Source organism: Poecilia reticulata, linkage group LG1 (genome assembly GCF_000633615.1).
Source record: "Poecilia reticulata strain Guanapo linkage group LG1, Guppy_female_1.0+MT, whole genome shotgun sequence".
In the NCBI taxonomy this organism is placed as follows: Eukaryota; Metazoa; Chordata; class Actinopteri; order Cyprinodontiformes; family Poeciliidae; genus Poecilia; species Poecilia reticulata.
In genome coordinates, this window is record NC_024331.1 from 13322114 (window position 1) to 13349897 (window position 27784).

The following is a 27784-nucleotide window of genomic DNA, read 5'->3' on the forward strand; positions in this document are numbered from 1 at the left end:
ATTATATTTTGATCTTCATATGTTGTCAAAAAGCTGATCGTATTTTCCAGATTCTTCATACGGCTGAAAAAAGACTCAGCCGCACTCAACCTCTGCAGCCTAGAAATTGGTTGAGGTTCAGTGTTCATTTTTTAGAGTTCTAATCATWAATATTTTACTGAATTTCACTTGTTAATTATATATATTTACAGGAATGCTGTGGCTTTCTGTGGTTTCTGAGATGTTGTACATTTTGCTGCTGATGGTGGGCTTCAGCCTCATGTGCATAGAGCTGGTCCACTCCAGCAACGTAATTGATGGGCTCAAGCTCAATGCCTTTGCTGCTGTCTTCACGGTGCTCTCAGGTAAGCTTCAGCTTGTTTAAGATCAGTTAAAATGTAAAACTCTGTATTTAAGTAGTCAAATGTATTTCTGGGAGACAAACCATCCCATGTCTGAGAAGTTCTGTACCTTCTTTGACTCTGACATAAACCAGATGGTCTGACAGTGGCTYTACTATATGTTTGATCTCAGGTCTTCTTGGCATGGTGGCGCATGTGATGTACACGCAGGTCTTCCAGGTCACCGTCAGCCATGGTCCACCTGACTGGAGGCCCTACAACTGGGATTATGGGTGGTCTTTCTGGTAAGATGCTGCAGATCCACATCAGAAAACAAGTTTACAGGAAATWAATCTATACCTTTCCCTAGCATTGCTGTCTGCATTGGAGGTCAAGACGTCTTATGGCAGGATTAAGCTTTGGTGTCTAAAGCCCCACTGCAGACATGATCGCAATTATGTAACAGGATAATAAATCTTCTGYTGTGCATTATAGACAGTATGTGTTTAATGCAGTTGCAAACAGACATTTACATAATGCTGTGTAAAAAGACAGCTTTGAATCAGACTGAACTTTTGTTGTTTTATGTCATTTGCAATTTGTCATGATCTGTGAGGGCTTGTGTTTTTGGGAACARCTTGTGTGTTTGGATTATTTTGCGTTGTGTATTATTGCCATCATGATTAGTGAAAGGGTCACTTTCAAAAGCTTAGTGAATTCCARCGTAGTGCCATGACAGGACATCACCTCTGTAGAGTCCAGCCACAAGCTTTCTGGCTACTAAATTGTGTTTTTGCTGCACTTTTTTTGTGATTCCCAAAAGTGTACAGAGTGTAGTATATTCTKGTTTTCTTTCTCGTAAACTTCACTTTTGTCACAGCAGAATAAAAAACACCTCATTTTTTTACAAAATCAACTCTCTTCCTGTTTTTTTCATCAGCTTGGCATGGGCGTCTTTCACCTGCTGCATGGGYGCATCGGTCACCACCCTCAACTCCTACACGAAGACYGTCATCGAGTTCAGACACAAGCGCAAGACTTTCGAGCAGACCATCCGGGAGGAGAACGCACGCGAGGCGTACGGATACTTCCGGGACAACTCCTTGCACTCCATCTCTAAATCTGTGGACGTTTACTCCAGTCAGTCCCTAAAAAGCGGCAGGAGGACTCCTATACYTACCACCTCATTGGACTTTGTCGACCTCGCAGCATCTCTTGGCGAGGAACAATGCTGATAWGTTCCGCTTCGTGTTCAGCTGTGACGCTTGCAGGTTTGCTCTTCAACGCTGCCTTAACTGAAGCAGATCAGGTGGCTTCAAGTCACACTTGGTTCAAGTTGGGGAAATAAACTGGCGGGAAAAAATGGACAACTCCTGAGATCCGTGGATGTACATGTATTTTATTTTTAGTTTTTTGTGAAACTGAATATATTGTAACATATAAAGAAATGTTGARGTCACCCATATAATTGGAGTGAGTGTCTTTCAGCTTCTCACGGCCCTGGACTGGGTCAGATYGAAAGACCAGAACAAACATTAGGCYYAACTGGGTTTTCAATGTGGTGAATAAAGCGCACGTTTATTAAAACCGGTGCTTATTCAGCATTTATCACTTGAAGCTTCAGAATAATTGTAGGCCATCTGCTACTACCAGGATACCAAGGTTTTAAAAACACGGAGTTCCAAGATGGTTTTCTATCATGCTGTGGATAGAAATATGGCACATAGAGTAACTGAGCTGATAAAGTAACTTTGGCCATGCACACTGGCTACACTGGCTGTCAGCTGACTGAAAGGTTTCTTTGTTTTTCGTCCCCCATCACTTTGTTCTAAGCGTCGTTTTTATAAGTTTGAAGGTTCTCTCCATACACCACAGCATCCTCCCAGTCAAAAAACCTTTCTATGCGGTAACTTCTGAACTGCCTTCAGTGTGAGTGTGTGTGTKAGGATGGTTTTCTGTCCTGTTGATCTCTGTGTTGGACGAGCTACGTATGCATCAGCAACTCTGCAATAAGTAAGCAGGTAAAAGAAGTACATGGGTAGATTTAGTTACCAAAAAATCYTTTTTTAAAAGCTTTTTCCAGCTCTTGTGACCTTTATTTGATAGAYATCCAACAGCGAATTGGRTTGTGTGAGACGAGRAAGACATGGAGCAAAGGTCAGAGGGCCGGGACTTGGACCCAYGATGGTTGCGTGGAGGACTGAGGCCTCTGAATATGGGTCATACACTCTCTCCCTGTGCCGTCACTGTGCCACATGGTTACCAAAAAAARCTTAAATAAAACCTGAGAAACTCTAAATCAAAAGAACTTTTCTACAATATCAAAAGCAAAGATATAATAARCCTAAAAGCTAGACCACWTCTCTGAAAAAAGCTGTTTACAATAATCAACACATCAATAAACTGTACATTTTATATTGCTAATCATCACTTTTTAAAAAGTTATTTTCTGTAATAGTTTCAATTATTGCACTTTCACTTTTCAGAACTTTCTAAAGTTCTTGTGASTTRAAMAAAAGAATAAGCCGTTCCATCTCCAGAGTCTTTTCATTTATTGTTTTTAAACATGCACCRATTGATTTTATAAATATATAGCAAGTAAAACRATTAAGAGGATGTGCAATGAAATRTTATTTAACATTTGGTAAAAAATATATGCATATATTAATAGTACACAGGCCTACACTGGCCAGAAATAAAATGCTCAACTGTACAAATATGATAATTAAGTTAAATTAATTTAAATAGTGTTCATTTGTTCATGCAAAACATAACTTATTTTATTCTCTAAGTGGTAACAGTTCTAGATAACCAGCATTAATACAAGCAGTTAACATTCGTTTTTCTTTCTTTAAAAAAATGCACTTAAAATGGCACATGTTAAACCTCAATGTTCATTTCTATACATCTACACACATCCATGGACAATACACTAGAACTAACATGTACTCATATAAAGAGGTGAACCTGCAGCTCTTATTCCCTAATTGCAGTATCTCTTACTTTCTAGCTGAACTGAATAAGTTTCAGTCGAGAGAAATAAAATATCTGACGTAATGGAAATGATTCATAACACAACATGGGATAATGTTTTCCATTGAGGTCTGAAGCTTTCGGTCAATAACCATCATCATATTCATTCTGGGCCTGTTGCCGGGCCAACATGGCCTGGATGAGAGCGCTGGAGCCGGGAGGAGCCACGTTTTGCCCCGGAGGATAGATTCTCTGATTCCTTTCCTCTTCCTCTGCATTCTGTCTGGCTTGCATGACTTGAATCATTGCACTTGATACTGGGGATGAAGCATCGTACGAATCGTCTTCTCTGTCCCTTTCAGCACTTTGTCTGACTTGGATAATGGAGCTGTTAACTGGGTTACTTCGGTTAAAGTGGGTCGTGCTCCAGTATTCGTCCGTCTCTTCAGCCCTCTGTCTGGCTGCCAAGCTCTGCGCCACCGCATCGAGGGGAGGAGGGTGCCCATCAGTGACTTCGTAGACGTTTTCATCTCGTCTCTCGGCGTTCTGACGGGCCAGCATGGCCTGCATCACGGCGCCGGAGGTGGAAATGTCCGACGGGACTGAAACGCCACTGGCGCTGCGTCTCTCCTCTTCCTCCAGCTGCTGGCGAGCGAGTAGAACCTGAACCACCGCGTTTGAGTTGGACTGATTTCCAGAGGAGCGCTCAGCTGAGCGTCGGCTTGTGTGCTGAAGAAAAACAAGACGTTAGGTAAAGTACAAAAACAACAACAACAACAAAAAAACTGTAAACAAATAAATTTTGAATAGAAACGTGCAAAGCATACAGTTGTCCGTTTTTTCTGTTTTTTGTTAACTTTCGGACAGGATTTCTGCAGGTCCTGCAGCTTGTCTAACAGGAAGGACTTGTCTTTCCCCTCCTGAAAAAAAAATCAGACATGGGTGTAAAATCAGCACAAAATGAACTGGAAAAAAGCAAAAGCAAAATGAAATCAGTAGTAGTCAAACACTCATTCAGGTGGACAATTTGAACCTACATTAGCAATCTGCTTTCTCAGAAGAACAATGAGCTCCTTGCGGCCCTGAATGAGCTGCCAGAAGATGTATATGATGACACTGGGGGACAGAAACATGACAAGGATCGTTCACACTTTGCACAAAGATTCCAAATCAAAGAAAAACACATTTAGAGTGCCTCGTAACAGTATCCCTAATCCTTAAACTTGTCCACATTTTATCACATTAGGACCATAAACGTTTTTTTCTATTTTCATAAAATTTTATGTGACGACCAATGCAGAATTGTGTAGCAGATGGATAAAAATGAACCAATTTATGTGTCGCTTTTGCACAGTGGCAGGGTGGAGCTACATCCTAGCCAGGTCATCAGGATGAACTCATGTATGCAAAGAGCCAGGATTTGAACCCAGGACCTCTTTACTGCAAGGCAACAGTGACACCAGCTGTGCCTTGATACATCTAAATAAAACTATTATAACTGTTATGCACTTTTTTCAGTTGGTCTGTTACATAAAACATGGCAAAAAGGTAAACGATGTCAAAAACATTTTAAGACTCAATTAACAAAAACACGTCGCACAACGCAGGCGGATGCTTACAGGATGATGAGTGTGATAAGAAAGTAGAAAACTTCACTCCTAATGACATTTTGGTAGATCCACACAACCCACTCGGTGCTAGAAACTTTGTCCACGTCATTGATCCACTCTCCAATCACACTGAATGTGCTGTTGAGGCCCCGGAAAGGGCCACAGTGCTCCGAAGGGGTCAGACTGTGGTGGGAAATAGGACATCATCACGTATGACACAACCGTCAAGCTGTGAAGCAACTTAGCGGCTGTGAAAGTCACGCCCGTTTACCTCCAGGCGGTGTACGCAACGATAGACACGGCTCCCACAAAGAAAGGGATGAAGAGGAGAAAGATGAAGATGGTTTTCATCTGGGCTGCCCTGCCTGAACGCCGTGGAGGCTGGCAATTGTGAGTCAAGCTGACCTGAAGGAGGAGTGGATATACATATTGATGAACATTAGCGCTTTAATATATGAGAGATTTCAGCCTGCTAGTTTCTGTCTTTACTCTCATTGGAGAGTTGGTGACAAACACATGAATACCACAGCAAGAGAAACAACAAGCAGGTGTAATTCTACCTATAAAATGTATAATATACAACAACATTTTAAATGGAAAAACTGCTTGGAGACGACATGTTGGTCCCTAGGTCATGCAGCCCTGGGGAGTGAGCCATATCTTCACTCAATTAAAGCCTAAGCATTGCATCTATATTTCGCAGAACTTGACAAGCGTGATATTAGAGGTCACTGAGTTTGTTCATTAAGCGTTTAACAATAGATCTACCCAGAGTTGCTTTGTGAATCAAACAAAGACCAATTGATTATCCTCATCATTGAGAAACCAGAGCTCCCAGTTGCATAAAAAAAAATTAAATCTTTTTAACCAAGTAATGAAAGGATTTAAATTAACTATTGACAGAAATGAACAAAGAGTAACATGAGACCCTGACGGGTGAACAGCGCGGCTCTCTATCTGGTTTTTCTACCCAGGTGTGTCGTTATGATATATAGCAGGTTTTTCAAACCTTCTTAAACCATCATTTACCTTTTTCAAGTAAAACAAGATGAAGAATTTGAGAATCTGGATGACAGGTAACAGAGGAGAGAAGTAGATTCCAATCCTAACAAGAGAAAAAGTGTAAACTTTAACTGAACCACCTCCTACAATCGTCCAAAAAATGAAAATAAAAACTGCCTCGTATGTTTTTACCAGGCCAGAGTCTGAGCGTAAATGATTTCCAAGACATTTCTGGCTACGTCAAACTCTGGTACTCCAAGACGTGGTTGTATCCTGGTCCCAATCACACTGTTACAAAAAAAAAAAAAAACACGCACAGTACAGCTATCATTAAAGAATAATTCTCCATGCTTCAGTGACTATAATGTAAATGGGAAAATGTGCTACTCACTTGCTAAGAAACTCTCCAAACAAGGATCCCAGCATCAGAAAAATGAAATCGACAATGACCAAACGGTACAAAGCCTGTCCAACTATGGGTTCCCAGCACTGAGAGAAAACAAGTTTTTGAATGAATAAACACACATTAATTTATTATATATATATATATATAAACAAGGGATGTTGACAAATACATACTGTGAATTTCTGAGGCACCATATTCATCCAGTAATAGCACAAAACACCCAAAATGGATATCCGGAGTAACACATTTCTAAGAATGAAAAAAAGATAAACAAATATGTCATTGTCCATTGATAGAGAAAGTAATTTAAACGATATCCCATTATATCAGATCTGAACCTTCTTTTGAAGGTTTGAACAGAGTCGAGGTTTATTCAACGCAGCATCAGAGCCTTGGAGTTTTTTATCATGACAAAATTACTAACGGAAATATCTTAGAAAGACTCAAGCCACAACTAACTACTGAAGAACAAATCTAGAAACATAGGTCCATTTTGGTTTAATGTCCTAAAACCTTTAGGGTATCTGCACCACTAAACGCCTCACCTGAACAACAGGGCATAAATCTGTTTGCGCTGGCTGGAGTACTGCTCAAACTTGTTGAAGAGGGAGAAGAAGAGGGGAATGACCATATTCATCAAAGACACTACAAAGGGAACCAGGAGTGTCTCTGCTTCCTTCAGTGTGGACCAAGTTTCGGTGTCTTCAGCCCGCTGTAAAGATAACAGAGGGACGATCCTTAAAGATAAACGCTGTTTATGAGACTAAGTCTATGCATCTCTCCTGACAAAACGTAGGGTAATGGCTGACCAGTTGCTGTAACTGTTGCCTTTAGAGTCAGTCCAGGTAACAACAGTTCTTTGTTACTGGATTTCGACAACAATACGTACTCTTACGTACCTCGTCTTCGTATTGGCAGAGAAAAAAGATGCTAGCTCCACAACCAACAGCTAAACCAGTGGAGAGGAGCCAGGAGCCAAAATAAATCCCGTACTGCTTCAGTTGTTCAGAAGTTGTTTGTCGCTCTCTGTGCGCCTTTTCTGATAACGACTCCTGGAATGGCAGCAAGATAACAAATATTGCACTAACTATGCATTTTTTGCTTGAACAGCAACAAATTATATACCACACAAAAATACTTAAAGGTAACATGATAATTGGAGGTCTCTGACTAATTACTCTGCAGAAAGTTGATACATGTCCAAACTGCAGCATCAGTATCTGTTAAACTCAGTTTGAGATCATTCGTGACCTTTCACTTGAGTTGTTGTTGTTGTTGTTCACCCCTTCTTTGTTACTAAACTACTAACAGTTGAACATGCGATGCCTAGCAGTGAAAAATGTCAGAACCAAACCTTTTGCACACATGGTGCTGGATTTTATAAACCTGTGGTCATGGAAGTTATGACGTCGGAATTCAATTATTTGAATGGATGCTGAATGAATGTTTTTGGAGTAACAGCGTCATTTCATTTAGCTATTTCAAAAATTAAATGTTAACTGTCTCGCCAAATGTCTTCAGAAGAGCAGGAGTCACCATGAGCTGGATTCGAAGGTTGTTCTTGCGCTGGTTCACTGCTTTCTCGTTGGTTATGCTGAAATCCCAGCTGCACAGAAGCTGCCATGCACTGTTTGAAGCTTGGTCTGCCAGGGCGTAGTTTTTCTTAAATGAGCTCGCCATGCTGCGTTGGGATGAAGCCAAATCGCAGGAAATGTTATGTGTAACGTGAAGAAACGCTGGAAGGTTCAGGTGAAAGAACCGACTGAAGGAAGAACGACGTACCTGAAAATGAGCACGAGTCCACACAGCACCATGTAGACCGAGATGGTGAAGAAATAGGCGAGCTGCATGTCGTAATCCACCAGGCCCCTAAATGTTTCATTGCTGTAGCTCCCGTAGTACATGATGGTGTGGTTGAAATAACCCTGAAGAGGCGAAAACATATGAACGCCACTCTTTTCCGGTAGGTTTTGTATAGGCATACATTTTTCACAAACTAGAGCTGCATTTAGACAGAGCTTCTGTTTTATAAACTGCTATTTGTGCTTGTAAGGAAACCGTCCTTCATTCATAGAGCAAATGAAGAGAACTATATGTTTAAATCATAGCAAATTATGAGCTATTGTTTTCTTAGCTACAACAACATAACATAACATATGCAATTTGAAAATGCTAAATTAAAATGTATACACAGACTTCAACTGACTGGTTATTCTGAAGACTTAAATGCCAAATTGAATACGGTGAATAAAAGGTTGGGTTAATTTGATCAAGTCATTATATTCAGCATTAATAGTATTCAAAATCTAAGATTGAGAAAGCCACCCCTTATTAGGCTGAAGATGAGTTATTTCCAAACAAGGAACCGACCTGATTAGACCTCTCAGTAAGCAACAACAAATCATAAAAACTCTTCAAAGAGGCATCTGAACAATTTCCAGACCTATAAATCCACTTACAGCTCCGGTGAGTAACTCCAGGCCTCTGAAGCTCACATTTGGGGATACATTGGGTGAAAGGTCAGAAACCAGGAGCGGGATGGTAATGAAGCCAAAGTTGACCAGGAAGGAGAAAATGTTGAACAGGAGAAGCCACTTTAGAAGCACAAAGTAGTTGAGAACACTGGAGCCAAATTTGCCCCCAATCTCCTTCATGATGCCTTGCCAAAGCTGCAGGGTCTGCCTGGCGGATTTTATGTTGTAACCAAACCTTCGTATCGACTGAAGAGGAAGGAAGCAACACAAAAGCACCCATAAGTACACATCCTCCTTACATTTTTGAATGAAGCTTAAGTACAAAGCAAAATACTGACCAGTGACATATTTTGAGAAAAATCTGTTAAAGATGTGAAGTGATTGGACCGTCCTGAAGACTTGAATGCCATTACTTGTGTCCTGTGAAAATACATTGACATAAGATCACAAATCGTTTTGAATTCCACATCTCAGATACAGCTCAAAACAGCAACACAGTCTGCATGGAAAACCTTTGGCCCTTGTGTTGTGTAAGAAACCTGACTTCCACACCAATGAGTCAAACATGAAGTGATCACCTGATTGCATTGGAAAAAATAAGACTTTTTCATTACAGCTTAATGTTCATTATATATTAATAAAGTAATGCTGCACATTCAAGAAGCCTGAAGATACCCTACAGTGAGTCCTATCTATGTAATTGGTTTCTGTGTTAGTGGAGCGATTCCATGTTTTATCCAGATGTTGATGTGAAAATAGTTCTGCTGGAAGAAGTGGGAAGAAAGGCCTAAAAGATAAAAGCCCAACCCTCCAGGGCAGCTGCAGGCTGCCCTCCAGGGCATTCAGAGGCCAGGGGTGTTTCAGCAGGAGGTCTAGAAAAGGCCATGCAGGAGCTTTTAGTTTTGTGGCTGACTGTTTTATAAATGCCCCAAATCTTTCCCTGCTGCAGGTGTGTCAAACTCATTGTCATTTCAGGCCACATCAAGACGATGAATGTCCTCAAAGGGCCAGTTGTGACTGAAAGTACTGATAAAAACTACCGTTTCACAAACTCTTAAAATATTAATGGTTGTCTCCACATTTGATGAGTACCTCTGAAATTTAATTAATATGAAACGTCTTTTCACACTGATGTAATTTCACACTATAAAAATAAAGAACACATATATGCACTAAGCTGTTATCTAGAAGGTTCTATTCATTATGTTGGTTCTCTGGAGTCCATAGGGCCACATAAATCACTATGGTGGGCCGGATATGGCTCTTGGACCTTGAGTTTGACACATGTGCTCCAGAGCTTTAAGTACAAGGTCTCAATGGAAATAATTGAAACAAACAAGTATTTGCATAAGCTTGGTCTTACGGTTCCCAAAAAGGTTTGATGATTAACCGAGTGCATTGGAACGACTGCAGCAGATTGTTTATCGCCCTTTACTGCTCTCCACTAACCTGACATGTTTCTTCTCTTCAAAGCTCACAGGCAGCTCCCGGATCTTCCTGATTTGCTCCGTTGTCGACAGAGCAACAAGCTCCTTGATGAGGTTCTGTTCCTCTGTCGGACAAGAAACAGCAAGACGGTTCTTTGAAGGAACCATCACCCCGTATGCAGATCGGGTGACGCACTTTGCACTCGCTGTAACCAAATACCCAGCGATGGGCTCGTACCATTTTCCATCTCGCTCTTGATGGCATCTTCTGTGAAAGCAGCGTGGGCAGGATCGGCGTTAGGAAACATACTCATCCGTCTCATTGCTGCTCCTCTCCATCTCATTGTCATGTTGCCTGTATAAACGTGAGAAGGGAAAAAAAAAAACCAGATGTGTTCATGGCTGAGTATTGACAATGCTGATATTTACGTCATATTTTCATTCATTATTGCTGTATTTGTATAGAATGCTTGTCTTTGTTTAATTTTTTATTTTTTTACTCTAACCTATGCATTTTTTTTGAGCTAGTCCTGTTGGACTGATAAAGAAGTCAGAGTAAGCATATTTGTTTGAGAACTTATGTGGCCACTTTAATGCAACATTATCTTTATTTCTGATTAAAAGCTGTGATAGTGACACTGTTTTCACCACGCTGCATATAAATATTACTGTGCCAAATGTGTCACTAGACTGATAATTTTTCTATGTAGGGCATAGCAGTAATATATTTATAGATAATCTTTTTGATGATTTTATCCTCTGGATTAAGTAAAATAAGGTTATATCAAATACTCTAAAGTATTCACCTTGTTCATATTTTTTTTACTTTGTAAGTACTAAATGATGAATTACTAAAAAACTTTTTATCTCTCTTTGTCCTGTGGGAGAGTTCTGGTTTGGTTTGTTTCTGAACCTTTTGAAAAACAACATTTTTGGAAGAAAGATGAAAAGCTGCCAAAATTAAACAGAACAAAACACTACACTTGAAATAATTACTCACAGTTTACCCAGCATAACAATCATAGCTTATATTTTAAAGAACTATAAGCAATCTGTCTCGTTTTGTGTGAGTTTATTCAGTCAGATTAAAATGGGTAAAGGGGGGGGGGTCAATAAAGACATCTGCATAACTCAAAACAGTGTGTACAAAAACTTCACAGTGTGACCCATTATAACAAACAAAAATTAAAAAAAATGAATATAAATTGTTAACGTTTTAATCCTGTAATGTAACTGTAAAGGTATTTAAAGCATAACAAAAGTCACAAAGCCAAAGCAAATGCCTGCTTACCATATATACATTTGCTAACATTATACTTTTTTCAGATTAATGCATATTTGCCCTGTGATCTGTGGTGTATGATATTCTTCAAGTAAATATTGCTCCAGCATTAGCCTTTTCTGCCTTCAGTGGCGTTGTATACCTGATCTGAGCTACTTTCATTTTCAATTGTCCAGCATATCGAGATGAGTGAATCCTCATTTCTGCAGACAGCATACTGTCATCCAGTCCTCTATACATGTTAGACTTGCAGTACAAATTAAAGTCCTGTCACCTTAAAAGACACTTGGTGACCGCAAAAGCTGAATATGGAAATGCTTCAGGACTTATTTCACTTAATATAATTTATTTCTTCACATAAACGTGTTTTTAGATATGACAAAATGCATGGTAAGATAAGAAACAGTGTGTGCTTAAATCAAAATTAAGTTCAATCTGCTTTATTTTCTCTGCCAGCTTCCTTGTTCTCATCGATAGCTAAGTGTCCAGGTTCTGCATTAATGATTATCCAGTGGGAATTTCTAAGTAGGTTAATAATCTAAGAGAAGCTCCTGGCACACAAAATTTAATGTGTATTCAGCAAAAATATCACAAAAAAAATCCTAAATTAATACGTTTAGTGATTAAAAAACATCTGAGGGATAAAATTGGAGAAACACACTACCTGAAATTGAAGAATGAAGTTGAACAGGTGGAAAGCGATCATACTGAGAGTCTGGGTCAATTTGAAATGTGTTGTTATCTGAATGAAAAAATGCGGAGAAAAGAAAGAGTTCAAACAAAATGGTTATAAAGAGACACAGAGCTAAGAAAGCAAACAGCCACTAACTAAATATAGCTAGAAGTTTGAACGGATTCGAAGATCCACGTAAAAAAAAAGAAGGGCAAAATAATTATTTATATAAGGGAAAATAAAGAATACAGAAGGAAAAAATTATAATGTTAGCAGTATTACCAAAAATTCATTTGTAGCATCAAATGTCAAACTTATTATTCAGTCTCAGCTTTTCTAACTTGAATTAAGCAGAACTTGTTGCATGTAGAAATGAAGGTATTCTAAAAGAAAAAGGAATGATGTATTTTTTTCAGTGACTGTACGTTAGCATAAAGCCAAGATATTTATTGTTCAACGCAAAGGACGGATTTTAAATCTTAGCCCTGTTAAAGTAACTTCGTTCTTTTGACTTTATATTGGTGAATTAAGGTTTTGTGAAGGCAACAAAAAAACAAGGTCTAATTTTATCTTCACAGCTCATTTGGGATTCACTTACTGGGGTTATGCTGCAGTGGAGGACTTGTGGAGATGAGCTCCATGGGGAAGTTTTCTCTCCCACTCCAACCATCCCCGGCTGCTCTCCATTCACCGTGATTTGTGGGCTCAACATTCTGCCCCCACTGGGCTGGGTCTACTCTCGCATACGGATTGGTATGCTGCTGGTGTTTCCTGGAAGACATGAATGCCAAAAGATGAATTGCTCCCATTCAGCTTGCTACATTGTAAAAAAAAAAAAAAAGTCTCTAATTTATGGTAAAATACCAGCAGCTGCGGTTGCCAGAATTTTACAGTGTAAATATGATATAATCCATGAATCTTTTACCGTATATTTACGGTAAAATCCGTAAATAAATTATGGCAATCATAACCGCCAGTAAATTAGAGACTTTTTTTTTTTTTTTACAGTGTATGTTTATGATTATGACATGCTTTATTCACTTCCTGACCTTGTCAGATCAGGAAGTGATATTCGAAATGGAATATTTTCAGATACAAACAAAAAAAAATTATGTACAATTATTTTTATGTAAGACTAGTCCTGTTTTAACACTGCATTTCATGCAACATAGAAATTAAAGTCTTCATAAGAAGCTAAGTGTGGGAGAGCTTTACAGTGAAACTTATTTGCTACTTTTTTCATTACTCCTTTAAGGTTTACATTTTCTGTTGGCGTGCCAGTCTTTACTCCAATTAGGAAGTTTAGTGAAACAGTAAGCAAGTTAAGCCTTCATACAAACATGACCTTTGAGTTCATATCATAAAACTTAACAAAAAAGATTCAAAACATACATCTTCAACACTGCCTGCTTCTTTAGGACATTCAGCTTAACCTCCTGGGTTTCAGTACTATAGAATATTACAGGATTTTTAGACAAAACTTTATAGAATTAAAGAACACTCCAACACAAGAAGAGAGAAAAAGACATTACTTAGACAGAATAGTTGGTCATACGTACCTCCTGTCAATTTCCAGAGTCTCACTGTCATGGTAGGCTGGGTTAAAAACTCCACCATTACTGTAACTCGTCATTAGATCCTTAAAAGCAGACCCTTTTATTCTTCAAAAAAGTGGGAGTTTTAATCAAGTCCTGATTACGTCCTGCGAAAAAGAGGACAAAACAGTCAAATGAACTGAATAAAACATTTTACGCCTAATATTTTCCTTTCAACTATTTAGCCCTCCTTATTAAGTTGCCCTCATTCAGCTTTAATATAGCCTCAACAAACAGTGTCACATGTTCAAGCCAAGTGAGTTTAAGCAGAGTGACAGCTATATTGTTTGAGGAAGGCATGTGTAATTTAATCTTCCTCTCTAATCCGCATCTGGTCATCATTAATTCATTGAGGAGGATTGGTTTCTGCCGCGCATGGGACCAAATAGATTCTGACACAAAGTCAGCTACATTAAATAAAAACATTATTATTACACTCTTCTTACCTTTTAGTGATCCAGTTGAAACTGTATGAAAATATTGTTGTAGTTAAGGTGCTAGGACTCCTCCAGTCCATGCAGAACAAACCTGATGTGAACCTGTGAGCCAACCTGGGGCGTGCTGCTTGAGAGAGATAATATATTCTCTGTCTACCAGGAAGTGTGATCTTGCAAAGTTAAAAGTCCACTTCTGGATATTACGAGCGTGTCCATGACAGCTCAACATGGGAAAAACAATTATACCTGTTAGCCAACATTTAAATGGTTTCCTTATTGAGACTTTGGTGAGCTTCTTGGAGTTCAGAGTGTGCAAAGGTATCTAGGCGTTGCTTAGTGACAAGAAACTTTAACAAGTAAAGGAAATGCATAACTAAGAAGAGCCACATTCCCCATGAAGAGAACATGTCTTAGAAATTGGACAATGTTAGCATGTAATAACTATATGTAACATAAACACAAGGAGATAGTTTGTCTAAGAAAAAGAAAATGAAGCCCTGACACCAAAATAGTTTACAGACCTGGAAAACTTGTAAATCAATACAAACCTACCTGGTACACTGAGTTGAATTATGGATTAACTTTTCTATAATTTTTTTATTTAATTGAAAATATGACTATACTAAATATGGCATTTTTTAATATGAATACAAAAAACAATTTTTAAAGATATTCAAATTTAAGTAAAAGAGCATACATTTACTAGGAATTAAAATTGCCTCAATTTCAGCCAACAAACATAATTGCTGTACCAAAATTACATATGAAAAATACGAATAAACCTATTGTTATGACATCTTACTAGTTGAACCTATGAAAGGCAGGTCCAGATGAGATTAAAAAAGACTATATTTCATTACACTACTCCAAAAATGAAACCAAACACAAATAATGTCAGTAACGGACTTCCATAGATWATGTCTGGGATCGGTATCCTCATTCAGGAAGTTGTCTCTGGGGATTGTCTTCCTGACAACAGTTGGAGGGTTTCCTCCCGTGTTTAATGTTTTGCCGACGAAGTCTACTGGCTCTATATTTATTTAGCAGCTCTTTAAATCTGTTAAAACTGCAGTTTTTCTTCTGAACAAAGGAAGAATGGAGGACGACTCAGGTGATTATGAACTTCAGCTACTTTTACGAACTTGTCCAACAGGTTCGTAAAAGTAGTCTAGCTTCTGTTTTAGCTTGTCAGCTAACATTGGTTCTGTTTTAGCTTGTCAGCTAACATTAGTTCTGTTTTAGCTTGTCAGCTAACATTGGTTCTGTTTTAGCTTGTCAGCTAACATTGCAAACTCCGATCTAACGTCACATTCCTGCTAAAATTGTTCTGCTTGTCAACGATTATCTTGAAATTAGTTATTATTATTATTATTATTATTATTATTATTATTATTATTATTATTATTATTATTAAGTATTCCCTGGTTTGCACTACAGCCATAAAGCGTTTCTATGCCAAGTATTTATCTCACATAATGAATGTGTCATTCATATTCATTATTTGAATGACACAAGGCTCGTACCTAGTGGGGAAAAGTTCGGGATTCACGATTGTATTAAGTGTGAAAGAAGGAAAGTAGAATATGGGAAAATATGTATTTGCATTAATCCACATTAATGACAAATAAATATATTTTTTTCGTCTTATCTTTATCTTATCTTGGTCCATATCTATTAGTCCATCCATTCAAGTTTTCTCACAATCCTTACCATTAGGCATTTCTCCTAAAACCTTATTTTTCCACTGATAAGGTGAGTAAATCTAAACTGAAAGTATTTTTCTTAAATCACTGTCTTGCTCCGCATCATGATGTAGGCAAAAACCAAATGGCTTGATAGATTACAATATGAGTTTATGATAAAATACATTAAGGAATTCGAAACTCAAAATTTGAGCCCAAAATGTAAACAAACGACAACAACAAAACAGTCATCATAAAGTGTTTATTTCTGTTTTTTGTGCAGAATAAACACCTTTCACTGCATTGCAAATATCTGTTGAATGTGTTTCGTGTTGTGGGAAAACTAACGCATCAAATCATATTCATATATTAAAAAGGTCCTCGACAAAAATATTAATCAAATCTTTGGCAAGACCTGAAAATTACTCTTCACAGAAACTACCCATCCCATCTGACTGAGGTTGAGCTGGTTGTCAGAGAAGAATTGGTAAAAATGTCCGTCTGTAGATGTGCAAAGCTGCTAGAGTCATTCATTCCCTGCAGTAAAATTACTGAAGGCTGGATACAAATACACACCGCACTTTTCAGTTTTCTGTTGAATGAAAGAAATGGTATAGATTTTTTTTTTGTGACTAACCGTAATTAGTAAAATAATTTTATTTTTGTTCAATTCAATCAGTTTCTTTTCTTGCTAATTTCTACATGTTTTTATTAACAAAACTCTGTTTTTCTTTGTTTTAAGTCTTCGTCATTAGCGCTAGGGGACGGCTCAAAAGCAACCCGCTGCTGGACCAGCTTCCCAGCTACCAGTCGCTGCTGTACCGCAGAAAATCGTCAAGCATCAGACGCAGAGAGAGCTCGAAAGGGAGGCTGAGCATCTCTGGCATGTTTAACACGGCCAACAAACTGGAGGAGAGGCGGAAGAGTCAGATGGAGCAGCGGGCCATCAGAGAACTAACCTTACCCATAGTTGAAAAACGCAGACACAAGTAGGAAACTCCTGAGCATCCGTCGAATGTCTTCTAACGTAATCAGAAAATCTCTCATGTTGCTTCATGTTTTCGTGGTTGCGTGCAGAAAGTAGGCGTGTGCCACCGCTATGGGATTCTCACTGTATGAATGTGTGGGTGCTTGAAATCCTTGAAAATTTCAGCTAGGTGTTTTGGAAGGTTTGGAAAGTGCTCGATTTTTGTGTAAAGTCCTTAAAAATGCTTCATATACAAACTGTACAGTTTTTTTTAAATAAAGAGCAATCTAACATCTGATTAAAAGGCTAAATTTGGTAAGCTATATTTACATTTGAAGCCGGGTATTTTAAAAATGATAAAAAGAGACACACTTTTTTTTTTCTCACTGCCTGAAGTTAAATCAGACCAAACTTCTCTTGTTTTAGGTCAGCTGGAGCTACCAAAATTATTCATTTATATTTGCTAAATGCAAATAAAACTTAGAAAAAATTTTTAAAGAGATTTTATTTGTAATTTTCTTGGACCAATCGAATGCATAGGGTGTGTGCAAGAGATATTTCAGAGCATAACATTTTGTTATATTTCAGTTTATCTTGCCTGCAGTAGAACAATATCACAATATGTTATTAATAACAATAACAGATCACATAAATAGGAAATTGAAACTGTCTTCTTTAGTTCATTTGTATTATTTTTGAAAACATTATTTAGGGTGGTCTGAACTTTACTGTGGGGAAATCCCTGCTGTGTTTGATGCCCTGAAGGAGAACTACTGTACAATTAACACAAACATTTAAAGAAAATTTGGAGAAATGATTGAATTACTTTCTAAGGAAATGTAAAAACCTCTCTGCCAGCTGGACAGCAGTACGCAGCAACAGGTGAGGGAGGGGCAGAGGATTCTAGCCACTCGGACACGTTCTCAGCTTCTGATTTGCATAAACCCAGAAAATAGAAACTATCTGGTTTCAAAACCAACCGACCTCTGAATACCTTGACAGCAGTAACCAGCCGGTGCCTGATGGTAACATTCTGTTTGTCTGCATCACCTGCCAGAGATCAGCGCATGGAGGAGAGGAACGATCTAATCTGCTGCAGTCAGTGGAGGGAAGACGCTCGCAGGCACATGAAGAGGCTGACGGATAACGCTCACGTATTCCTGAGCTCCATGAAGCTCTGGAGGTCAGACATCCACCAGATAGAGGGTGAGACAAACAAACGCTCATCTTTTCGTTCCAGACGCCGTCGCTGTGTGTTTTGGTCGTGCTCTTTTTACCCGTCCTCTTTCATTTGTCTGTAGGGATGTTTGGAACGGGGATCCTTTCCTACTTCTCCTTTCTGCGCTTCCTGGTTGCGCTCAACCTGATCATTTTTCTGGTCATGTTCTGCTTTGTCATGTTGCCCATGATCCTTGACCCCACCCCAAGAAATGTCATCTACAATCAGCATCAAGGTGCGGGGACTCACTGGTTTGTTTCCATCATGAAGCTTAAACTGGAGGTGAAATGCCGAAGCGCCTGAATCTAACCGCGTTTTCCTGCAGGAAATGTTTGCAGAACCAACCCAAGGACCACTCGCGGGATACTCAAGAACTATCACGAACATATTGTAGATCTGCTTTCTGGTGACGTAAGTTTCTGTACGATGCAGCACTTATACATGGTTAATCAGATAAAGTAGGGGATATGATTTAAGGGCTTCACAGGTTGGAACACACAGGGAAAATGAAATGGAGTATGATTTTCTGTACCCAATGCTTTATTCTAATGTTAATGTATAATATTTATTTTCCTGATAATCCTTAAAAAAGTTACATCTTTACAGGGTTTCCCCCAGTTTATTAACCTGTCAGGACATCAGCCTTTACTTGCCCTCCCACCAGGCTAAGCAAATTATTTTCTTTATACAGCAGTAAATCCAAGTCTAAATTGTAAATGGCATTTTTAATTTTTTCGACGCAAATGCGATGAGAATCTGAACGCATAGTGGAATATATCGCGTTAAGAAAAACAAATGAATAATAAATAACATGCAGTGGCGTTTTATGCACATTTTAGCATCATCTTATTAGTGTTTGTAATCAGCCACTAGATTTTACTGCATTTTTCCCCGTCACTACACCATAAGGGCAGACACAACAGGAAAGATCACTGATCTTTTGAACATCTCTGAAAATACACGGAGCTGCAGCTCTGCTGCCGTCCTAATCACACCCAGTTTGACAATAAAGTTTGATTTGACGTTCAACTCACACCACCTGTTATTTTTGGATAATAAACAGTTGTAAACTTTAAAAGATAATTATTTTAAAAAATTAAAGGCATTTCTTTTAACTTACACAACGTACAGAAAGGATACATTTATTTAGCCGACTGCTGTATTTTCTTTGTTGCTGATGTTTTACTTCCAGTTTCTGGTCAGATTTTAACATTTTTGTAATAATTTTTTAATTTGAATCACTAGTTACTGCGTGTATAAAGCCATGTTCAGGACTTGATCATTCTGCTTTATCTCCAGGGCATTCTGGAACGGACTTACCTTTTATACGGCTTCTACACAAAGGATGAAATCCGTTTTCCACAGATCATATACAAATTGCCACTGGCATATCTCCTCGCAACTCTAGGATACCTCCTCCTGAGCCTCCTCTGGATTGTTAAAAGGTATTAAAGAAGTCCAACTCCTCACAAATTCACTTTATTTGCAGATACAAACATTTGGGTTAAAGACTCCAACGTACTTCAGGCGAAGTTCAGAATCTGTTCTCACTGGCGTAAACGCGCGATGGAAAATTGCGTCATTTTGCTTACAGGGAGGCATCCGCCTGCCGAACTCGACGCCAATATGAAGCGTGTTGGAGCCTTAAGTTTTGTGTTTTCTTTAAGGTCCGTTGCAGGATTCAAGCGCCACCTGATCAAGGATGAGGATCGCTTTCAAAGCTTTTGCAACAAGATCTTTGCGGGCTGGGACTTCTGCACCACCAGCGAGAGCGCAGCAAAGCAGAAGAGGAGCAGTCTGCTCTACGAGCTCAAGGTCTGTTTAAGCATTTCAGTCAGTTTTAAATGGAGTTTGAGTCATTTAAAGTTTGTTGTCTATATATATATATATATGTATATATATATAATATAGACATGATTTCTCTCTACATGTAGAGAGAAATTCAAACAGATTTTTTGCCATTAACATCATCTTAGCATATTTCTGTCCTGACATATCATCACTCCTTTTGGCAGAACTGTTGAAGTTCTGCCAAAACTTCAGCAGTTTCCTGGTATGGAAACCAACCATTTTCTATAAGAGGAAGCTGATTGGTTTCCTGGTTCAGAGCTTCCTTGGTCTAGATTTTTACATGTCTTCCTTATACATGCTAAAGGTTAGCTGGATTTATTTGTGTTGTGAGTTTGGGATTATTCTGTTTAGTTTCCTCATGTTTCCAAATTTTAACCAAATATTACTTGAGGTGTATGTACATATTTGCCCTATTTTGAGTAAAAATAATTTACTGTGGATAAAAAAATCCACAGTAAATTAAAGCTGTGCCACCAACTCTTGTTTTAGAAAATAAAAAAATGACTTGAATTCATAATTTAAAGACTAAACCCAGGACATTATTGATTGTATGTAGACTTCTGCCTTGCAAACATGTAATCTATTGTATTTCTGTAGATATTCGCAAAAGCCTTGACTCTTCACTGAACTCATTTGTTATTGACTAGTGAGTGTGAAAGGCAGCTGAGTTAATGGATGCCATTAACTTCATGAATGTTGAATCTTTACGGATTTATCAAGTAGTTTTTTTTCCCTTGTTGTAAAAACAAGATATCTCCTGTTTTCATTTGGTTAAAAACACCATTGGAAAAACTGCTTTAAGAAGCACAAGTAAACAGTGTGGTTCCTCCTGATTATTGGCCTTAAATTATCTCTGTCGTTCTTGTTTTGGGTCGCGTCTCTGCGGTTCTTACATTTGCTGCTGTGACAGCGGATCATGTTTTCTGCATCTCCAGACTGATTTGGAGGACGAGCGGATCAAACAGAAAATGGCGGACCGCACCACACAGGACAAATGTCGGATTTATCTCCTCCGTGTCGTCCTCAACATGTTTGTCATGGGAGTGCTGGCCGCTTGCTTCTACAGCATCTACGTTGCCACCGCCTTCTCCCAGAAAGCAGAAAACAGAAGTAAAAAGGTAACAACGTATTACCGACATGATTTTTGTTCCAAGCATGGTGTCTATCTTTTAATGTTAGTTTTCTTAATATGATTCTTCCCACTGTGTTTTTCTCTTTCCCGTTCCTCTGGAGCATAGTCGCTGTTGATTATTTTGATGGTTCTGACCAGAGGTTGCGTTAACGGAACATTTTCCGTATTTGACCGGTTATTTTTTTTTAAACGACGGGAACATTTGAAGCCCGTCCGTCAATTGACAGGTTCTAATTCACACCCTTGACTGGTGCACATGCGCAGACATTACAGACTTTATGCAAAGAGTTCATCGCAGAGACAACTAAAATCAGTTAATAAAAAAACCTTTTCTGAATACCATCTCATAGACACTGAACTAAATGCGTCTTTCTGACTGGGAGCCAACCTTCTGCACCCAGAAGGAGAGCGGCGCTCACTAGCGCAGCAGACGTAACATCTAGTCTGTTTCGGGGGAGCGAAACCACGCAGAAAGATCCTCATAAAAGCACACGTCCGGACCGCACAGAGTAAAAAGCTCACAGATCGGTTTGGATCAGACAGATCCAAGTGACTGATGAACCAGCAAAGATTTCTATGTAGATGCGACCAGGAGGAATTTGTGAGGCTGTGCTTTCAGACCCCAGCTGTTGAAGTGTTTGTAATTTAAGTGGGGTCGTTTAATTTAATTTATTATAAGTTATCGGGGCCACAGTCACTGGTTTTTGTCACTACGGAGATAAAGTTAAATGCATTCATTTGCTTTATGTGTGATGGGATCTGGATTCTTGGTTCAACTAGGTGAAGATTAACTAACTGCGTAGAAATGAGGCTAAACAGCTTATTTTAATATGATTTTGATTTGACGGGTAAAAATAGTACATGACCAATTTTTGTTATCCGTCAAGAGAACGGATAACAAAAAAGTCTAGCGCGACCTCTGGTTCTGACACACAACGTGTGGAAAGAAATCATAATATTTCCAGATTTACGTAACATTTAACGAATAAACGTTGAAGCAAATTTGTTTTACACTCTTGATTTACAAAGCAAAGTCATGGTTTCAAAATTTTAGATTTTTTTTTCTTCTAAAATACCAACTTCCATTAATTTCCATCTGTAAACATTTTGAAAACAATCCATCCTGTGCAGTACAGTCATCGACGCAAATCACTTGGAATGCAACTATTTCCTTCCTGTAGGTGAATTTCGTTGTGGATCTCATCCATGAGTATCTGCCCTCCATAGTCATCACCGTGGCCAACTTCATCACCCCACTCCTCTTCTCTGTCATCATCAACTATGAGGATTACTCACCCGCCTTCGAAATCCGCTTCACTCTCATGAGGTGCAGTGGACCTCCATGTGTTAAACCCCCCCCTGGTGCTCATCTTGCTAAGTTAGCTTGAGAGAAACGGCTACCGTTGTCTGAACTCCACCTTCTCTCCACAGGTGTGTCTTCATGCGGTTGACCAGTATTGCCGTGTTGCTCTTCTCTCTGTGGACTCGGATCAGCGAATGTGGAAGCGATCCCTGTAGCAACCCAAAAGTTTGCCAAGTAAGTTGTTTTTTCCTCTGATTTCACAATTAGTTCAACAGCAAAATAGCTCCACATTTTTGGTCACATTTCAACCACAAACCTTAATGCATTTTATTGTGATTTAGTATGACACGCCAACACAAAGTAGTGTGGATACATCGATGTAAGTGGAAGTACAATGATGCTTTGTTTTCATCATTTTTTTTAACGGTTTGGATTTATTTTCAGCCCCTTTTACCGATATGTGTAAATAATATCAGGTACAAACAGGCTCTATAAGTAGGGATGGAACTAAAGTATTCATTTGTCATTGTTCCAGGATGGAGTTTGCCTTTTATAATAAAGTGTATTCATGTGTTAGATTGGCCAAGTCAAAGTCTGAGTCAATCTCTTCCTGTATCAAATTCTTCCAGACCTTCCAATTCAAACCTCTGCTRAAGTTCACTGTGAACAGCAGAATGTGTGTTTGGTTAGATTTGTTTTGTTCTGTCTTTAACCATCTCCGTGGGTTTTGTTATTTATTTATTAATTTTTTTTTATTATCTGCAGTGCTGGGAGACCCGTGTGGGCCAGGAGATGTACAAGCTCACCGTATTTGACTTCATCATTATACTCGCAGTCACCATCTTTGTGGAGTTTCCCCGAAAGTAAGTTMATGTGAGAAACRGCGGTTGTTTTGTCACGAGGCGACGCGGCCCCCGGCACAGGAACACGTTTCTTGTAAAACGGGTTTATGAACGGCTCATAGAGCGCAGCAGCCACGACACCGTCTTAGATCAACTGWCTATGATTCACCGAAGGTTGTGGACGACTTGTTGAGGAAGAGTTGCAGGGTCAGAGGATGAGGAGGCCACCAGCTCACCGTGCTGCACAGACTGAGGCGCTCTTGGAAAATGTACTGGGGGTTAAAACTGACCTGCATTGAACAGCAAAACCATGACTTGAGATTTCAATGCGCCGAGTGCCCCCTACTGGTCAGATATTTATTATGCAAATGAATCGGGAAAAACGCACAAATCTGGCTTCCTGCATTCCAAGGTGATTGAAATGTCAGGATTGTGTGGCTTGAAAGGAATTGAGGATTTTGTTGTTATCGAGTCACAGCTGCTTTGATTCTGTCGTGGTGTTGCAGCTGACGGCGCTCTGAGTTTTTAATTATTCTGCTACAGTCTGTTCAGCCGTAGAATCCTCATTCAAGCAGTTTTTGTCGTCTCACCAAATGGACTTTAAATGCAGAAACGATATGATGGAACGTTTTTTTTTTCCCTCAAACCACGACTTTCCAATAAGTGGCCAACCTCGGCTTGTTTGAGAAATAAGAGCAACAGTCCAACACACCCAAACTAACCAGCTGTGTAGCCGACGTAGGAGTTTACGTTTCAAAAAGCGTTTGTCTTTTGAACTGATAGAAATTGAACATTATATTTCTGGTTGAGCCCAGTTTTGTTTTTGTTTGTTTTTCTGTTTTTTTCAGTTTCCCGCAGCTTCTCTGAGTTTTACAACAGCCACTTTTCTCTTCCTGCTCAGGATGCTTGTAGATTTCTGTGACTGTCCTTTGGCTAAGATGTTGGGCCTGCAGGAGTTCGGTATTCCTCAAAATGTGCTGGAAATTGTTTACGGTCAGACCATCTGCTGGATCGGCACTTTCTACTGCCCCATGCTTCCGGCCATCTGCACCATCAAATACTTCTGCATCTTCTACGTCAAAAAGGTTTCTGCTTTTTTTTTTGTTTGTTTGTTTGATTGATTTTATAAACTTAAAAGTGTGAAAACTCCAAAATGGTTGGAATAGTTTTAAAATCTTTTAATCTTCACATATACATGTACATACAGCACATTTATATGTGTATCTTGTCTTAACCTCTCATAGTTGTCGTTGATCAAAAACTGCCGTCCGTCCACCCGGCCATTTCGAGCGTCCAGCTCCAATTTCTTCTTCCTTGGTGTGCTGCTGATCGGCCTGATTCTCGCCTGCTTCCCCATTTCTATTAGCCTTGCACAGTAAGTCCATCCATCCATCCATTTTCTGCCGCTTATCCGGGGTCGGGTCGTGGGGGCAGCAGCTTCAGAAGGGAGGCCCAGACTTCCCTCTCCCCAGCCACTTCTTCCAGCTCCTCCGGGGGAGTATCGTATCAAATCATTTGTCTGCTTCAGTCTCTTAGCTACATGGACAGATTTGACTAAAATGTACAGCAGCCCTCCAATCTCAGATTTTCTAGACTTGCCTTTATTAAGCTGGAAGAACAGTTGCATCTTTAAGAGTCAGGATGTCACTGAAATGTTCCCTTATTTCAGTAATTCAACTCAAAAAGTCAAAAACTCAGATGAGTTTAAATCATTACACACAGGTTGACATATTTACGGAAGTAGATTAGGGCCACTGGAAAAAAGAAAAAAAAATCTTTACTTTAATCTCAGAATTCTGACTTCTGAGATTAAAGTCAGAATTCTGACTTTTTTCTCAGAATTCTGAGATTAAAGTCAGAACTGTTTTATTTTTTTTCCCAGTGACCCTAATCCTCTTCCGTACATATTTAACGCCTTTACTCGTGGTAATTTTATTTAATGTGGTCTACAGCTAATGAAAGTTCAGTTTGTCTGAGGATTTACACATCAGATGAGAATAAAACATGCGGTAATACGATAATCTTATGCTATGGCTGTATTATGGCCATCTCGATCATGGGGAAAGCTGCTGAATGGACAGTTGACCTCTACAAGGAGATTAAGCCTCTAAAGGTCATAGCAAAACTGCAGCCGTTAGCACAAGGGTCTGCAACCTGCAGCTCTGGAGCCACTGCTCTTTGAAACTTAACCAGCTAATGTTAATAACTATAGATTAACAAATGCATGCTTTAGTAGTTTTTTCTGTTTGTTTTTTGTCATGGAATAATTGCGTTGAACTTCTATAACAGACCCTAAAGCCGCTTTTGCACTGCACGGAACGGTACGGAACGGTTCCAGTCCTGTTGTGTTCGCATTACACTGAGGGCGCCATCGAAGCGCTACCGGACGTCATTATTTTGGAAACTAAACAATGGTTTTGATGTAGCGGCTGTACTCGTTCATCAGCAAGTAAGCTGAGAAAAAAAAATACCTCATCATTAGACCAGGTGATTGCACTATATTGAGACGAATCCACTGCTAATTAAAACTAATAATAAACATATTGAAAAGAGCACTCTTTACAAAATAAAATACAGTTTAGTGAGAGCCAGCTGTCAACGGAAAATCAACGTCTGACTCCATAACAACCAGCAGCCAATCAGCTGCTGGTTCTAAGCAGAACCGCTTGGCCGGCACGATTGGAACCACAGCTCTTGTGGTTCCATGGGGCCGGGTGGAACCGGTCGCAAGTTGTAATGCGAACACGCTCGGAACCGTTCCGTTCCGTTCCTTGCAGTGCGAAAGCGCCTTAAAAGTAGCGGTTATATTCTTTAGATTTAGATCTTAGATTTGTTTTTATTTACAGTGATAAACCCTTTAAATGTAACGAGTTTGTCATACTTGAGTTTTCCTTATTTTAATTAATTGAAATATTTACACGGTTTGTAACACTCCTTTTACTGGGGATTTTTATTTTATTCGTATCAAGTGCAAAATGGACACAGCTACACCGTATGTGCATATGCACTTTTTAATTTTTTTCATTACAGTTTCCCGACCACGATTCCGGTTCTGTTTGGATTTTACGTTTCCACTTTTCTTCTTCTGTGTGCAGCATCAAGTCCTCGCAGGCGTGCGGACCGTTTTCTAACTACAACACGTCCTGGGAGGCGCTTCCAGCCGCGGTAGAAGCCCTGCCGCAAAACGGCAGAAACTTCATCAACTTTCTCGCGTCAGAGACCTTTGCCGTCTCTTTCTTTGTCGTCACGTGGTGAGTTGTCGCTGCGGTGTTTTACGCTTTGATAGACATGCTTCTTGTCTTTCTGGCTGAACTTAAAAATGTTTTTTATTTTTATTTTTCTCTTTACAGTTTGGCCATGTTTTATGTGATCGCACTTGCCAGAGCTCACAAGAAAGTCATCAATCAACTAAGGGAGAAGCTGGTTATGGTGTGCAGACTGGGTAGTACGCAAAGTGAAGGTTTGCCGGTGTAAAAGCCCGTGCACTGAAATCTTTCCGGGTTTTTGTTTTCCAGGAGGGCAAGGACAAACGCTTCCTGATCCAGAAGCTGTGTCAGGCCCAGAGTATCCTGGCGGCCTCTGAGCCTCAGCTCAACAGTCCCGGCAGGCGGAGCCCCAGCTACCACACCAGCTTCTCCAGCAATTTCAACAACTCGGTGGTCCTGGCACATTCTCCACCGAAGTCCTCCACACATGTGTGAGGCACGGAGAAGATGTTCCACAAGTAGACAGACATACGGGAGTTGAACCAACAACAACAACAAAAAACACAATCTCTACATTGTTTTTACTTTTCTTGCATTMATTTCTTTTGTTTTTTGTCGTTTGTTTGTTTTCCTGTATTAACTTGCGTGGTTCTGTGAATATGCTGTCATACTGTCAGTTTTTTTCAGTGTTTAACTTATCACAGTTTTATATGTAGTCAAGAAAATGGTTTTAGGTCTGCTGTTGTGTTTTTACTTGTATCTTTTCCTTCTAAGAAGGACTTTGTTTCACTTTAATATACTTCACTTCTTTATTAACAGCGTCTTTACATTTCATGCACTTTAAGAGGTTTTTTTTTTAGCGATCTTTTTACCAAAGCKACCTGTATTTTGGTCATGTGTACATTTCTTTATTTGGTTTTATATACAACAGTATAGAAACAGCTGTGCAGTAAAATAAATAAATTTGCATTGTCCTGAACGACAGCAATGTTTTTTGAACATTTCTTTGTAACTTTAAAATGACTCCCGGGTTACTGTAGAATTGGAGCAGGATGGCTTCTTACTGGTCAGTCATAAACCTATAGCAGTTGGTGCGTAAAGAGAGTTTTCCCTCCTCTATAAGGTTTCTAATATAATGGAAAATAAAATATGCRCACACATTTTGGCTCTACATTGCCTTACAAATGTATTCTGACCACTTGCACCTCTCAACACTGTCCTGTTAAARCCACATGGTATCTTTTAATTTGACTTCTTTGATGCACCAATATTGCTACATATTCTCATTTAGATTTAGGTCTGAACTTTGACTAGGTCATTCTGCTTTGATCTGACCCATTATGTGTTTCTGGATGGGGTGAATCTCCACCTTCACATCAGTCT

At 39.2% G+C, this 27784-nt stretch overlaps 3 protein-coding genes across 3 annotated transcripts in view; 2 read left to right on the forward strand and 1 right to left on the reverse strand.

The window, feature by feature from the left end:
- Positions 1-1925, forward strand: part of LOC103464886 (germ cell-specific gene 1-like protein) — a 9416-nt gene extending 7491 nt beyond the window's left edge. Inside the window, exons 3-5 of the mRNA XM_008409279.2 lie at positions 192-344; positions 514-625; positions 1261-1925. Of these exons, the coding sequence (XP_008407501.1) occupies positions 192-344; positions 514-625; positions 1261-1555 (560 nt within the window). The 3' untranslated portion in view covers positions 1556-1925. The remainder of the gene's footprint in view (positions 1-191; positions 345-513; positions 626-1260) is intronic.
- A 959-nt stretch (positions 1926-2884) lies between these two features.
- On the reverse strand, positions 2885-14301 carry tmc5 (transmembrane channel like 5). Its single transcript, XM_008409266.2, has 21 exons — positions 14209-14301; positions 13727-13869; positions 12766-12938; positions 12159-12236; positions 10451-10567; positions 10235-10337; positions 9124-9205; positions 8771-9031; positions 8094-8236; positions 7848-7992; positions 7211-7363; positions 6857-7023; positions 6485-6560; positions 6297-6394; positions 6098-6193; positions 5933-6008; positions 5175-5308; positions 4913-5086; positions 4331-4409; positions 4121-4213; positions 2885-4022 (listed from the first exon to the last, which is right to left on the reverse strand). The coding sequence occupies exons 2-21, from the start codon at positions 13798-13800 to the stop codon at positions 3438-3440; spliced, it is 2907 nt and encodes a 968-aa protein (XP_008407488.1). The 5' UTR covers positions 13801-13869; positions 14209-14301; the 3' UTR covers positions 2885-3437.
- Positions 14302-15158: 857 nt separating this feature from the next.
- The window catches only part of LOC103464869 (nodal modulator 1-like), a 34910-nt gene continuing 22284 nt past the window's right edge, over positions 15159-27784 (forward strand). The window contains 16 exon segments of the mRNA XM_008409244.2: positions 15159-15310; positions 16624-16870; positions 17906-18054; positions 18150-18302; positions 18393-18478; positions 19367-19512; positions 19735-19882; positions 20854-21036; positions 22232-22377; positions 22482-22587; positions 23119-23216; positions 24097-24280; positions 24440-24570; positions 26291-26446; positions 26546-26624; positions 26711-26890. Coding sequence (XP_008407466.2) covers positions 15295-15310; positions 16624-16870; positions 17906-18054; positions 18150-18302; positions 18393-18478; positions 19367-19512; positions 19735-19882; positions 20854-21036; positions 22232-22377; positions 22482-22587; positions 23119-23216; positions 24097-24280; positions 24440-24570; positions 26291-26446; positions 26546-26624; positions 26711-26890 — 2208 coding nt within the window. The 5' untranslated portion in view covers positions 15159-15294.